The 16,123-nt window shown below is 42.4% G+C and overlaps 1 protein-coding gene across 1 annotated transcript in view; it reads right to left on the bottom strand.

Annotated features, from left to right (window-relative positions):
• Positions 1-623: 623 nt before the first annotated feature.
• ADRA1A (adrenoceptor alpha 1A) overlaps positions 624-16,123 on the bottom strand; it is a 108,649-nt gene continuing 93,149 nt past the window's right edge. Inside the window, exon 2 of the mRNA XM_003412463.4 lies at positions 624-1,147. Within this exon, the coding sequence (XP_003412511.1) occupies positions 630-1,147 (518 nt within the window). The 3' untranslated portion in view covers positions 624-629. The remainder of the gene's footprint in view (positions 1,148-16,123) is intronic.

The raw sequence follows: 16,123 nt of genomic DNA, 5'->3' as shown, positions 1-16,123 counted from the left end.
TCCTAAGGGATTAAGATCAGTAGCAAGCGAAAGTGCAGCAAGAATGTAAATCTCATTAAGTTTCACCCAAGCCGAGAAACTGGATGTATCAGAAGTGGTGGAGTTTGAACACTTGCTCGAAAATTAATGTGCCTGAATATCAGCCGCCGTCTGAAGACTCTTCCTCTCCAGGCTCTCTCCCCTTAAATATTGAGTGTGGCTGTCAGTCAGTTTAGCTTGAAAATAAAGTCCCCTCACTCCATCAAGAAAGAGCTCCAAACTTAGCGTGTGGGCTCAAAATATTCATGATGAAATCATGATCTTATATTTATAGTCTTTTGGATGGTGTATGAAATTCTGTTTCCCATGGTTTTTTCAATGAGAGGGCCAGGCATAAAAAGCGGGCTCAGAGGACGACCGAGAGAGGATCTGCAGCAACAAGTACCGTTCATCGTCATGTTGGACTGGTTGGTTGTGCGGCAATCCTCCCTCTTCCCTGTGCCCTGCTCCCTGCTTCTCCCCCACCCCACTCCCAGATGGTCACCTGGTCTGACAGTCCCGTCTTGTCATTCAGGAAACTGAACCGGCTTTCTGAGTGGGTAGTGGAGTGGTTACCTAAGATTATCCCCCCTTCTGACCTTTCCTGTCCTCTAGACTTCCTCCCCATTTTCACCGAGGGAGATGGTGTGGATCTTAATGGTTGGAACTTGATGGTTCTCTCCGAGGCTGGGGGTCGATGGCCCCACACAGCAGCAGACGTGCAAAAAGCTTTTACTTCTCACCCGCGCTGTGGTGCAGGCTGATTGGTCTTTGGGCACTGTAATCCTGGCAGATCCACCGGGCATGGAAGAGAAAAATTTCCATTCACAGACCCCATCCTTCTTGGAGATCTTATAGAAGGTCTCTCCTGATCCCACTGGGATGCGCACCATGTCCTTGTGCTGCCCCTCCAGGGCCTGGCTGGGCGCGTGGAGGGTATAGCCCAGAGCGTGTTTGGAAGACTGCTTTCTGCGGAGACACTGGATTCTTAAGACGTTCTGAAACGCCTTTTTAAACTCTTGACTCGAGCAGGGGTATATGATGGGGTTGATGCAGCTGTTTAGGTAGCCGAGCCAAAACGCTATTTTAAAAACGGTTTCCGAGGGCTTGGAATCAGGGAAGAAAGACCCTGGAAGAAAATACACAGATATATACTTATTATTTGCAAGCCAGTTAGCTAGGAAAACAAACAAACAAAACACCTTTTTATATCTTTAAAAAAGTTTTCGAATGATTACAAATGCATTTGAATCTTTCACATCTGACTGAGCGACTAGGCCCTGGGAATGAAACCCATTTGTAATATCCTCAAATTCCGTTCTGACTTGGTCCATATATGAAACTTGGCCAAATAGGTAGGGTTGCACCAGCCCTGTGTCAGAATATCACTTTGGTGTCAGCTGTGAAGCTTTAAAAATAAATAAATAAATAAATTTAGGCCAAGCCTAATGGGCAGCTTTTTTTGCCTGAATTAAAAAAAAAAAAAAAAAAAAAGGTAATCCATTAAAATAATCCATACTAAAACTGGTTTACCTGAATATTTCCTTTATTTATTGATATAGTGTTATATAGTCACAGCCTCAATAGTTATGAAGTGACAATTTCTTCCCTCTTGAATATTGGAATTGTGTATTGTAAATGGGTTCTTCCCTCTTGAATATTGGAATTGTGTATTGTAAATGGGAATCTCAAATATAGAAAATATTTGATTTTCTTCTGGCCAGTGATTCTGAGACATTTGTCCCTGATAATACCTTTTGATATTACAGTACACTCCCCTGCTGATTTCAACTCATTGCAACCCCATGTGACAGAGTAGGACTGTCCCAGAGGTTTTTTAGGCTATAATCTTCACAGATGGAAGCAGATCACCAGGTCTTTCTCCGATGGAGAGGCCAGGTGGGTTTGAACTGCCAGCCTTTTGGTTAGCAGCCCAACCTTTAACTATTTGTGTCACTAGGGCTCCTTGATCTCCCCTAAGGGTTCCTAATTGCTTGACATAGGGGCCTCCACACTCCCCAGTCTAATCTAGCTTTCTAACAATATTGCTAATTGTTTTTTTTTATTGTAGCCAGACTCAGCTAAAAAATTATGCTAGTCATTGCTCATTTTGTAATCTGATTTCTGTCCTCTCAAGTTGTGTCTCTATGTCTAAAACGCCCTTTTCCATCTTCTCTACCTACTCAAATCTTATCCGTTGATTTACACAAGGCAGGAATTGGGTTTTGGGCTGCCTTGTATCTTGTACAGTGACTGTTACAGAGCAGAAGAACAAACTCGTGGAATCTTAAAGCTAGAACAATCTTAGGGGTTATTTTACCAACGACTCAATTTCCAAAATAAAAAATAACAAGGATTAAAAGAGTTGTCATAACACGATACTGTACTGCTATAGTGATAGACGGGAGCCCTGGTGGCTCAGTAGTTAAGTGTTTGGCTGCTAAACAAAAGGTCAGCAGTTTGAATCCATCAGTTGCTCCTTGGAAACCCTATGGGGCAGCTCTACTCTGTCCTATAAGGTCTCTATGAATTGGAATTGACTCAACGGCAATGGGTTTTTTTTTTTTTTTTTGGCTTATAGTGATAAAGGGATATAGAACGCCCAGTCCAGTGCTTTTTATTCTCAGCTCCCCAGACTTCCAGTAGAACTTAGTAAAGGTGCTTTATAAATTACAAAACCCTAAATGTCCCTCCTCACTCCTTGTAGATAGGCTGTAGATGAACATCTTGACTTTCACGTCTTTCTTCTCTTCCAAGCCTCTGTTCCTTTGTCTACTGGTATCTCGTCACATCTTTGGATATATTTGACTGAGTTGCTTTAGAATTAGGCCTCAGTTTTCTTATCCGAAAAAAGGAGCAGGTTGGATGGATAATTTTTAATGTCCTTGCATAATTTTTTTTTCTTTTGCTTCAGCCTAAGGTCTCAATTCAATGTTTTTCTTTTTCTTGCTGCACTCCAAAAGATCTGTCAGTCATGAAAAACTGCATGTACTTAAAATCCACTCTGGAAAACATTGCTCTGAAATTTAGTAGAGGGTCTCATAAGTATAAACTATGAGGAAGCTTAAATACTGCAGAACCCAGGAAGACAAAATGGTGAGGTGGTCATTGGGAGCATTCTCAACCTATGAAGCTGACTTTCTGTTAAGTTCAATTTGTCTCACAGAATTTAATAAAAGGATAAAAAAATGCGCATGATGGATGTTCACTTAAGAGAAGCATAGTGAGTGAAAAAGTTTTATTCTTTAGTTCCAATGCTTTTTTTTACCTTGTTCTACAATTATCATGGAATTATTGAATGCTCGGTTTGAGTTAGGCATTGTGCTAAACACTTTACATACAATTTAATCATCATTAATAAAATTAAGAAGTGGGACTCCTATCAATGCCCCCTTTTTACAAATGAGGCAACTGAGGTGGAATGACATGAAATAATGCAATTAAGATCACTCAGGTAGGTGGTTACTGGTAGAGATGGGATTTGAAACTGAGCATTCGATTTTATGGCCTATGTTCCTTTATGGAATCTTAAAACATACTGGATTCCATTTCCCAGGAAAGAGGATGGTGTATGGAGAGTGATGAAGGATACAGTTGGGGGAAGCTGAATTGGAAAGATGCTTTTTGAAACTTCATCTGAGAAGTGGAGAAAGTGGACAATGCCATCAAGAATGGAAGTTTTGTGTGAACGAGGTCAGCTCCAGAAAAAAATTCATCTTCATTATGATGCCTACATATTGTCCAATATTTCTTCCTAATAGAGACAGCTATGTGATTAAGGGAAACTGCTTCACGAAGACATGACTTGGCCAGTGCTTAATGACTGTGAGAAAGTATGAGCTGGGCATCAAAAGCCACCTCGTCTGGAGTATTATTCCCTTGCTTGAAGAACTTCAGTTAAAAAAAAAAAAAGAAGAAATATCAACTTAGAATGTGAATGAGCCTTGTAATTTTCTCCACCTCTTTCAAGGATACTCTTTTTGCTTACATAGCCCAGTTTTGCATTCACAGATTCCAGCATTTCCCTTTACTCACTCCCTTCTCATCTCTTTGATGCCTTCTTTCCTCCTTCAGGACCTCCTTAATTCTATGTCTAACTAACCCAGAGCTGAGCTCTCAGGCTGTTATCCCAGTCTCCCTGCTGCACCCACAGCTTCCACGTTGAACATGGGTCCTCTCCCTTTACATGGTCTGCTCAAAACACCTATTTCTTCACTGAAGCTTGCGTGTAGTTTGAGAGAGGGAGCTAGTTAAAATGAATTTACACTAAGATTTGAATGTCAGATAGTCTCTACACTTACCCTTCAGGAATATTTTCTTGTTAATCCTAGGAAATTCCTAGATATTGGCTTTTCAGACAGTGAGTGGGAGATACTCCTAGGCCAGAGGCCTTCCCATAAATGACATCACTTGAAAGCACCCAAATGTGTCTAAGCCTAGCACCTATTTCCCCACTCTCAATCTATAATTCCACAAGGGGCAGGCCATGAGATCCATTTTTTATGATTGTAGTGTTCTTCTACCCTTGTAGGAGTCATGTGATTCTTTTTCGGTAGTTGCTAAGTGGCTGGGGTTAGGGGAGGTACTTCCTTTAGGAACTTTCCAAAGAGTAAAACAAGACACCATGGGACTGTTTTTCTTATTCCCATTATTCTTATCCTTTTACCTCTTCCTATCCCTCACTTTTCCTCTTCTGGGAAGAGGGGAGTTAACTGGAGTCAGACTTGGAAAAGAGTTGCTGGTGCCTGGTCTCAATCTAGGTCCCTTCACCCTGTTATCTCTCTGTATTCCAAACTTTCCCACTCAGGCACTATTGTCTCTGAATTCCCCACTACCTCTGTTCCTAACCTCAATTTCTTCTCAGATCCCTTTCATTTTAATGACTGTTGCTGCTTTTTAAAATTGAAGACAGGTGGAGGGGATGCTTCTTCCAGTCCTCCACCCATCATGGCATCGAGCACCGGCTAACTAGCTTGGTTTAGAAAAGGACGCCTCTGGCTTAGTCATTAGGTTGTAAACTCCATTTCAGCGGGTACCATGTTACTCATGGACCTTCAGAACCCAGCACCATGCTGGCATCTCCAGGCGTTCTCCCAGTTTTTGCTGCATGAATGGGCAACTCCCTAACTGACTGACTGACTGACTGAATGACTGAATGACTGAATGAGTGAATGAGTGTGTCCCCTTATCCTCTTCATGATTCAGCCTCAGGATGTGTCTTGGCTTTCTTCTCTGCCTGACAGCCATAGCTCCTTACTTCCCTTCCTGTCCCTGCCTTTCTTGTGTTATCTCTTGCCCTGTTTTGCTTATGGTTTGTGTTTAATCCTTAGGCTTTCTCTGTGATGGTATTTCACTATTTTTTTTTTTTTAACTTGCTACATCATTTGGTATCTAACGCTCTAGTTTTTCTTATTTTCTGCATGGGAAAAGGCAGATTTCTGAATTACGCTCATGATGATGTTGTTGTTGGGTGCTGTCGTGTCAGTCCTGATTTCATAGTGAACCCATGTGACAGAGTAGACCAGCTCCATAGGGTTTTCTTGGTTGTAATCTTTATGGGAGCAGATCGCCAGGTCTTTCCCCAATGTAGCGTGGGGTCGGTTTGAACCACCAACCTTTCTGTTAGCAGCCGAGCACTTAATTATTGCTCCATCAGAGCTCCTTCATGAGGATAGGGGCTCTGACTTCTCTTGTCATCATAGGTATGTTCCATTCCTTAACAACTTCTATCCAGATCCTGCCTCAAGGGGAGCAAACAGTTCTTGGCTCTAATTCCCCAAATGTCTTATGTTGCAGGTGAAGCCATCTTTTTTTTTTTTAATTTTATTGTTTTTGAGGTGAAAGTTTACAGTGCAAATTAGTTTTTCATTCAAAAATTTATACACAAGTTGTACTGTGACATTAACTGAAATCCCCACAGTGTGTCAGCACTCTCCCCTTTCCCTTCCACTCTGGGTTTTCCATGTCCATTTGTCCAGTTTTCCTGTCCATTCCTGCTGTCTTTGATTTGGGCAAGTGTTGCCCATTTGGTCTCATATACTTGATTGAACTAAGAAGTGCGTTCCTTATGTGTGTTATTGTTTGTTTTATAGATCTGTCTAATCTCTGGTTGAAAGGTGGACTTCAGGAGTGGCTTCAGTTCTGTGTTACCAGTGTGTCTAGGGGCCATAGTCTTGGAAGATCCTCCAGTGTCTGTCAGATCAGTAAGTCTGGTCTTTTTTGTGTGTGAATTTGAATTTTGTTCTACATTTTTCTCCTACTCTGTCCAGGATCCTCTATTGTGATCCCTGTCAGAATAGTCGGTGGTGGTAGCCAGTCACCATATAGTTCTTCTGGGCTCAGGCTGGTGGAGGCTGTGGTTCATGTGGTCCATTAATCCTTTGAACTGATAATTTCCTTGTGTTTTTGGTTTTCTTCATTTTCCTTTGCTCTGAACATGATGGGACCAATAGACGTATTTTAGAACAATGATTTCAAACTTTTCAGACCCCAGATGCTACTCTACAAAGTAGGATGTAGAACATTTTCTTTATGAACTATGCTATGCCAATTGACCTAGATGTCCCCTGAGACCATAGTTCCCAGCCTTAGGCCCAGTAACTTGGTCCCTCAAGGTGTTTGGATATGTCTAGGAAGTTTCTATGGCTTTGCTTGGTCAAGTTGTGCTGACTTCCCTTATATTGTGTGTCGATTTTCCCTTCACCAAAGTTAACCCTTGTCTATGATCTAGTTAGTGACTTCTCCTCCTCCCTCCCAACCATCAAAGTTTTTTTTTTTTTTTCTGTATTTAAACCCTTTCTTGAGTTTTTGTAAGAGTTGGTCTCATACAATATTTGTCCTTCTGTGATTGACTTATTTCATCCAGCATAATGCTCTCCAGATTCATTCATGTTGTTAAGATGTTTCGTGGATTCATCATTGCTCTTTTATTCTTGCATAGTATTCCATTGTGTATATGTACCATAAGTTGTTTATCCATTCATCTGTTGATGGGCACTTAGGTTGTTTCTATCTTTTTGCTATTGTGAATAATGCTGCAATGAACATGGGTGTGAATATGTCTATTCATGTGATGGCTCTTTTTTCTCTAGGATGTAGTCCTAGGGGAACCCTGGTGGCAAAGTGGTTAAGAGCTCAGCTGCTAACCAAAAGGTCAGCAGTTCGAATCCACCAACCACTCCTTGGAAACCCTGTGGGGCAGTTGGGGCAGTTCCACTCTGTACTACAGTGTCACTATCAGTTGGAATTGACTCAACAGCAATGGGTTTTTGGTATACCCCTAGGAGTGGAATTGTGTAGAAATAATGGTATTTCTAATTCTGACTTTTTTTTTTTTTTTTTTTTTTAAGGATGTGCCATGCTGTTTTCCATAGTAGTTGTACCATTTTACATTCCCACCAGCGGTGCGTAAGATTTCCAGTCTCCCCATAAACTCTCCAATATTTGTTATTTTCTTTTTTATTAGTACCAGTAATGTTGGGGTGAGATAATATCTCATTGTAGTTTTGATTTGCACTTCTCTAATCACTAATGGTCCCCATACATCTGTCAGTTTGTCATACTGTGGGAGCATGCGTGTTACCATGATGGTGGGAGCTATGCCACCAGCATGCAAATACCAGCAGGGTCACCCATGGCAGACAGGTTTAAGCTGAGGTTCCAGACTAAGATAGACTAGGAAGAAGGACCTGGTGACCTACTTCTGAAAAGAATTAGCCAGTGAAAATCTTATTAATAGCAGCAGAACATTGTCTGATACAGAGTCAGAAGATGAGCCCCTCAGGTTGAAAGGCATCCAAAATGCAGCTGGGGAAGAGCAACCTCCTCCAGGTAGAGTCAATCTTAATGACATAGATGGAGTAAAGCTTTTGGGATCTTCATTTGCTAATGTGACATGACTCAAAATGAGAAGAAACAGTTGCAAATATTCATTAGTAATCAGAATGTGGAATGTATGAAGTACAAACCTAGGAAAATTAGAAGTCTTCAGAAATTAAATGGAATGCCTAAAGATCCTATGCATTAGCAAGCTGAAAAAAAAAAATGGACTGGTATTTACCATTTTGAATCAGATAATCATATGGTCTACTATGCTGGGAATGACAAATTGAAGAGGAATGGTGTCACATTCACCGTCAAAAAGAACGCTTAAAGATCTAAAGTTCAGTGCTGTCACTGATGGTATACTATCCATACATCTACAAGGAAGATCAGTTAATAAGACTATATTATTCAAATTCATGTGCCAACCACAAAGGCCAAAGATAAGGAAATTGAAGACTTTTACCAACTTCTACAGTCTGAAATTGATGAAAAATGCAATCAGGATACATTGATAATTACTGGTGATGGCAATGCAAAAGTTGAAAATAAAGAAGGATTGGTAGTTGGAAAATATGGCCTTGGTGATAAAAACAATACTGGAGATTGCATGATAGAATTTAGGAAGACCAAAGACTTCTTCACTGCAAATACCTTTTTTCAACAACATAAACAACTAAGGGTGGACTAGATGGGCACTGTTTGCCTCCTGATGTTGGTCCAGCAGTGTGGGAGTGCTCACAGCCTCTCACCAGATAAATGAGGGTGTCAGATGGGGAGTACCAGGCTTGCTTCCTATTGTTCAGCAGCTGGTAGAGTGGTTGGGGGGCAGTGAGGGTCCAGTGCAGCAACAGGCCTGAGCACCAGGCACACTCTAGTTGCAGTGGCAGGGTGGGGGCCTGCCACAAGTGTAGGGTGGCCTACGGAGCTAGATGTTGGGGGGAGAATAAAAAGAGAGACAGAGAAAAAAAAGGTAGCCAGCAGATGGGGGCAGGGCAGATCTGTAGGCCATGGGAAAATGGGGAAGGTGGCATATGGGGCTATGTGGGAGGTAGAAAGAAAAAGAAAGAAGAATAAAATAAATGGCAGAGTGGTGGAGAGCCTGTGGGTAGTGGTGGTTTGGATGCCGGGCAGCAGCAGGTGGTGGCACTCTATCCAGAGTGGCTCAGCATGGGTCAGAGGGAAGGGAAGGAGGTCATCTACGGGACTAGGTGTGAGGGAGAAAGAAAAGTAAGAGAAAAAAATGATGGCACAGTGGGCACCTGTGGGTGAGGGCAGAGCCAATCTGAGGTGGCAGCACAGTGGGGTCTAGGGGAAGAGGGAAAGATGGCATACAGGGCTAGGTGGGAGGGGGAAAGAAAAGGAAGAAAGAAAAAAATGAAAAAATTGGCCTTGTAGTGGGGGCCTCTGAGTAGGGTCTTGGCACACCCAAGAGCCAGTGGGTAAGGAGAAGATGTTGCTTACAGAGCTAGGTGGGAGGAGGAAGGAAGGAAGGAAGGAAGGAAGGAAGGAAGGAAGGAAGGAAGGAAGGAAGGAAGGAAGGAAGGAAGGAAGGAAGGAAGGAAGGAAGGAAGGAAGGAAGGAAGGAAGGAAGGAAGGAAGGAAGGAAAAAGGCAGTGCGCAGGAGCCACAGGTAGGGGGTGGGGTGGACTTGGGGCCATGGTGGGCTGGTGGCCTTCTAGCCACAGCAATGTAGTAGGGTCCCATGGCAGCAGGGGGAGGTGGTGTATGGGGCTAGATGGGAGGTAGAAAGAACAGGAAGAAAGAGGAGAGAAAATAATAATAAAATATAGAAAAGATAAAAAAAAAAACTGGTGGCATGGTGGGGCCAGAGAATGGGGGCAGGACTGACCCAAGGGCTGGTTGGAAGGGAGAGGAGGTGACATACGGGGCTAGGTGGGAGGGAGAAAGAAAAGTAAGAAGAGAAAGACAAAAGAAGCAAAAAACAAAAAATGGCAGCAAGGGTGTGAACCAGTGGGTGGGTGCTGGACAGACCCAGGGTGGCAGTGGGCCAGAGGCCTCTAGTTACAGAGGTGCAGCATGGCCCAGTGGGAAGGGAGGATTTGACCGTATGGTGCTAGGTGGACGGGAGAAAGAAAAAAAAAAAGGGAAAACAAACAAACAAAAAATGGCATGGCAGGAGCTACCAGTGGGGGCCAGGGTGGACCTGGATGGCTCTCTAGCTCAGTGGTGTGTCTGACCTGGCAGGAAGTGGGAGAGGTGCCATACTGGGTTAGGAGAGAAGGAGAAAGAAAAGGAAGAAAGGGAAAAAAACGGCTTGCTGAAAACCAATGGGTAGGGGCTGGGCAGACCTGGCTGGTGGTGGGCCAGTGGCTCTCTACCCAAGTGGTACAGCATGGCCTGATGGGAAAGGGCGGTGGTGGTGCATGGGACTAGATGGGAGGGAGAAAGAAAAGGAAGCGAGGGAAAAAAATTACAAAATGGCGTGTCAGGAGCCAGCAGGTGGGGAAGGGGCAGATTCAGGGTTGAGGAGGGCCAGTGGCTCTCTAGCCAAGCAGTGGGCATGGCCTGGTGGGAAGGAATAGAGGTGGTGTATGGGTCAGAAGGAAGAGTGGTGGGAAAGCATGTTTCTCTGGTTACTAGGTGCTGTATCTCCTATTAGGAGCCCTGTGCCTTTCCGTATCCCCGTCCGACATTGTTGCTGGCTGTTCTCCAAGATGGTGATGCTTTGCCATGTAGTTGGCAGAGGACCTCCAGTCTGTATCTCTCTTTGTTCTCTGTTTTCTGTCAGTGCCTTCTTCCATCCAGTGTTTGATCTTGTTCTTTATCCCTTCATTTGATGCTTCGGGTTCCAAGATTGATGTTTGTATCTGTTTTACTTAGTTTTTTGGGTCTTTGCTGCAGAGATATGGTGTGGTGCATCTATCTTTGGTACCTTGTTGGCACTGCCCCTTCTCAAGCCATCTTCTGCATGTGAATTTTCTCAGCGTAATTCTTGGACTTTGGAAAATCCCCAAATCCCCATAGACTCTCCTTTCACTGAATTTCCTTCCACTCTTTTGTCCGCTGTGGAATTTCTGAATTTTTTTTTCTTTCCAGGACTCTCCAAACACCCTGACCAACTAAAAATTGGTCATATTGAGAGGGGTAAAGCAAGTGTTTATTCCCAAACACCACCATCAACATTCTCACCCCTGAAGATTCAGAAAACTCATACCCACTATAAAAACCAAAAAAAAAAAAACAAAAAACCTGTTGCCATTAAGTTGATTCCTACTCACGGTGATCTCATCTGTTGTTACCGTTGAGTCAATTCTGACTCATAGTGACCCTGTAGGACAGAGTAGAACTCCCCCATGGTGTTTCCTAGGTCGTAATCTTTATGGCTGCAGATCGTCTGGTCTTTTCTCTTGTGAAGCCACTGGTGGGTTTGAACCATTGACCTTTTGGTTAGCAGCTGAGTGCTTTAACCATTATGCCACTAAGGCACCCTACTCCATGTGTAAAAAAAAAAAAAAAAACATTGCCGTTGAGTTGATTCTGACTCAGTGACCCTGTAGGACAGAATAGAACTGCCCTATAGGGTTTCAAAGGTGGTGGATTTAAAGTGCCGACCTTTTGGTAAGTAGCTGTAGCTCTTAACTACTGAGCCATCAGGGCTCCTACCCCATGTGTAAACAAACAAACAAAAAGCCAAACTTGTTGCCATCAAGTCAATTCCAACACATGGTGACCCTATAGGACGGAGTAGAACTGCCTCACGGGGTTTCCAAGGAGCACCTGGTGGATTTGAACTGCTGACCTTTTGGTTAGCGGCTATAGCCCTTAATCACTTCGCCACCAGGGGTTCCACCCTGCGTATAGAGTCCTCTGAATTCTAAGGGAAAATTGAAGCTGACTTCAAATGATGCCTCTTATATCTTGTCACTTGATGTGCCTACCCATTGTACAACATTTGAGTTTTCATTTCTAATCCTGGGCTCATCTGTCAGGCTTGTGAGGGTGGACACTAGGAGCTGTCCAGGTAAAGGCATGGCCACTGTAGTCATATTTTAGCTACTAGTTACAGCAAAGTTTGCTGTCAATGCCCCCAGTATAACAGAAAACCATTTTTCTGCCAATTTTGGTCTCCTGTCTGAGTTTGCTATACTAGCGCTCAACTTCACTTTAAAAATTAGTGAAAACAAACATGGAATTTTCAAATTTCAACCCTGCACTGATAATTATAGAGTTCCTCTTCAGTTCAATGGTTCCTTTCATTATCAGTGTGACTCAATATTAAAGCAGAAAGTTCTAGCCTCATGGATTCTATGTTCTAGCCTCATGGAGTCTATGCTTTCTTTTACCTACCCCAAAATTTGACATCACAATGATAACTTTGAGAGGCACCATGTTATCATAGACATTAATTAGCTGGAGTCATAGAATCTTAGAATGTAAAAACTGGCAAGAAGTTAGAGACCATCACTTCCAACCCTTCCTTTGCAGATGAAGACTATAAGGCCGGGGAGGAATCACACATAGTTTAAGAGGCTAGAAGTCTGAATTCAGTGCACCAGCTCCAGGGGAAGGATTTCTCCCCCTGTCAGCTCATCAAACTTCCCCTTGTCTAGGTTCTTCTCAGCAAAGGGACCATGGGTCTTCTTGCTTGGTGGTAATGAGGTCCTTCTCCTCTCTGCTTGCTTTTCTCTTTTATATCTCAAAACAGATTGACTCAGATACAACCTAATCCTATAGCTTATGTCCTGTCTTATTAACATAACTGCCTCTAACCCTGACTCATTAACATCACAGAGGTTAGGATTTATAACACATGGGAAAATTACATCAGATTACAAAATGGAGGAAAACTACATAATACTGGGAATCATGGCCTAGCTAAGTTGACACATTTTTTGGGGGAACACAATTCAATCCATAACAGTGCAGTAAGTGGGGGAAAAGGTACTTTATTGGACAAATGCTTACTCAGCCCCTGTGTAATGTAGGAAGTTGTGGGAATGGTGTGGGGATAGAAGCGTGTCTCATTTTTGCCAGGGCCTGGGGTACACTGCCGATGATTGCTTAGAGAATATTTTTTTAGCCTCTGTAAACTGACTTTCTAGCTATTATGAAGAATCACCGCTCCTTCCAACCCAGGCAAGAGTAAGGGCCACCTGGGGAGATATTTTCTCAGAACTCATATTTCTGCAAGTAGGACATAAAACACACTTTACCAGGATCCTTCTGGCTGGCCAAGTGTAGTAGCTCTGCAGAATCAGGAATTTCTGGATAAGTCCAAGCTGCTTGAAATAAAACTGTTTAAATGATTTCTATCACGAGTTAACAAAGCCCTAAGTAGCATTCCTTCTCTCAGAAACAGGGAGTGTGTCTTCCAGAAGGAGCATTTCAGCCCAAATGCTGACAGTAACTCAGGAGAGGGTAAGGTGTGACCCAACCACACTAGACCCATGGCTGGCATTTCCCCTAGAAGAGCTTCTTGTGTTTCATATTTCCTTTTAAACTGAACAAAGAAAACAGTCTCGAAAGATAGCAAGATTGTTTTTTTCTTTATTTAATCAGAGAGCATTTCATTCAGGGAAAAGCTAGCAATTAAGCCAAAATGTTCTTTTATGTGCTATTTCCTTAAAAGAGGATCTACTTTCACAAACGGGCTTATTTTCCAAACTTTCCCAGCACTCTTAAGGTCACCATTGTGTCATTAGTCTGCCATTTTAAACATCATCTTTACATAAAAGCCTTCCCTAACGACTCATCAAGGAGCCCTGGTGGCTCTGTGGCTAAAGGGTGGCTGCTAACCAAAAGGTTGGCGGATTGAGTCCACCAGCCACTCCAGGGGAGAAGGATGTGGCAGTCTGCTTCAAGCCCTGGAAACCCTTATGGGGCTGTTCTACTCTGTCCTCTAGGGTCGCTATGAGTTGGAATCGACTCGATGGCAATGGGAAAAGACACGTACAACTTCTTATCCTTCATTTATATCTCCCTCAGTGATTAATACAACTATCAGTAAGTGTTTATTGAGTCAATGGATAGTATTTGTTGATGATGAAAATGACATTTTGAATAAAACTCCTGATCCAACTAAAAAAAAAAAAAACTCTTAAATGGAAAAATAAAGCCTGTCTTAACTCACATTCCAAACTTTATCTTCTCTGTTTCTAAGACACTCATATCTACATGAAAACAAGACCATTCTCCAAATAATTTTATACAGCTAAGTTGCAGGCACTTCATAAAATTATTACTTCCAGTATTTATAGACATTTTATGGGGGCCCCTAAGAAAGGTCGAAGCCTGTAATTAATATGTGATAGTTGTCAGCGGCCTTTCATGTTTATGGGCAGCAAATCCAAGGCCAAACACCACAAATCCCACAGGAGTGACATCAACAATCAAAATCAGTCTCCCAGAGAGAAAGCAGGGGCTTTCAGGATGATTTTCCTTTGCATTCAGTTTAATGGTGCAGGCAGGCTCAGTTCCTGATTCTTGGTTAGTTGGCTTAGGTTAGCTGGCTGATGCTTACATAGTAAAAGTTGAGCAGGGGAGTCGGCAAATGGATTTTTGGGTCAGGTCTGCCTGTAAAGATGCCTGATCTGAGGTGTCTGGACAATTTCCTACATGGAAATAACATACTAGGTACTCTCACTGCCCCTGACCACTGGGCCACCCAGAGGCATGTCCCTGACACTTGTAGCCATCCTCTAGGAGCATTGTCTAGCTCTGTTTAAGGTAAGAATACAAATAATGCCTTGTCTCTACTCCTTGCTCTTGCTTACCCCACTGCCTCTGCCTAAGTTAAGCCAAGGATGGTGGTTATCTCTGGACTCCTTGTATTTCTCACCAACTACCTAGGTAAAAAGAGTCCTCATCTCAACTAGATTAGACAAGCAGACTGCCTGACCTCGATCAGGAGTGGGGAGTATTCAGACTGACCTGACAGATATAGGTATGTATAGGCATTTTAATGGTTTTTATTTTAAAAACAAATATATCTTCTTGAAAGCTATTATCTGCCTTCTAAGTACAGCTGGGGAAACCAATTTTAAAATGCAGAAAGGGATTGGGGCACTTTGCACTTTAATTTTAAAGGGCAATAGAGTATGGTATTCTCATTTTCTTACAGGGGACATCCACACTTTTCAAACTTAACCAAGCCATCTTCAGTCTCAACTGAGAACTGTCTGATCCTTCAAGGGGAAGTTCAAGGTTGGGGCAGCTCATCAGTTTCCATGGCTTCAATTTCCTTCTCTGCCCAGATGACTTTCATATCTCTATTTCTGGGCTATATCTCACTCCGTAGCTCCAGACCTGCCTACATGACCGTTTACCAGATCTCTCTCATTGGATGTTCCAAAACCATCTTATTCTTAACATATCAAACTCAACTCATCATCTCTCACAAAATCTGCTGTTTCTTCTCTGTTCCCTACCTTAGCACATACCTTCCCCTTAGTTGCCCAACCCAGAAACTGATTGTCATTCTCAACTGCTCACTTTCCCACCTCCCCCACTTTATCCAATCACCCAGTCCTGACCATTGCAACTTCATTCCCCTTGCCACCATCTATCCTAGTTCAAGCTACCATCATCTCTACCCGGATCACTGCATCAGCTTTCTAACTGGGCTTCCTGATTCTGGGCTTACCTTCTTTCCACCTGTTTCCTACACTGTAGTCAGAGGGACTCTGAGAAAACAGACCTGATTATAACCTTCCCTTGATGAAATCATTTCAGTGACTTTTCATGGCATTCAACAAGAAAGACAAATTCTATATTATAACTTAAAAAGCCCACAGGCCGGGGAGGTTGAAATTGCCTTAGAGTAGAACACTTTGCTGTATAACTAGATAGTAGAATACGGTATTCAAGTGCCCATCCAAAGACTGTAGTTAGTATCATAGAAGAGCTGAAAACTAAAACTAACAGTATTTAACAATAATGAAGCAGTATTGAATCAATCATGAAGACATTGCTTGAAGTTTTCTAACATAGATATTAATAGCAAGTTTCTTTTTGGAGTTAATTTATCCTTATTTAGGCACCAAGACAGTTTGAAAAAGAGCAAGGAAGTTAAAAAATTATCGTTTTTTTTAGTTACAAAATTAATACATGCCAAATGTGTATAATAATATAAGCAAGCTGTGTGACCATGTGCACGTACACAGAGACAGAGAGAGAGAACAGAATCAAACATGATGCAAAAATCTAGAAATAAGATTGTATTTTAAACAGCTTGGGTCATATTTACAGTATGTATTTTTGTGACCAGCTTTTTTTCACTTAATGTATCATGAACGCTTTTCTATTTTATGCTATTCTGGAA

This window comes from Loxodonta africana, chromosome 19, assembly GCF_030014295.1.
Source record: "Loxodonta africana isolate mLoxAfr1 chromosome 19, mLoxAfr1.hap2, whole genome shotgun sequence".
NCBI lineage: Eukaryota > Metazoa > Chordata > Mammalia > Proboscidea > Elephantidae > Loxodonta > Loxodonta africana.
Note: the sequence above shows the minus strand (reverse complement) of the source record. Positions and strands in the feature narration are given on the sequence as shown.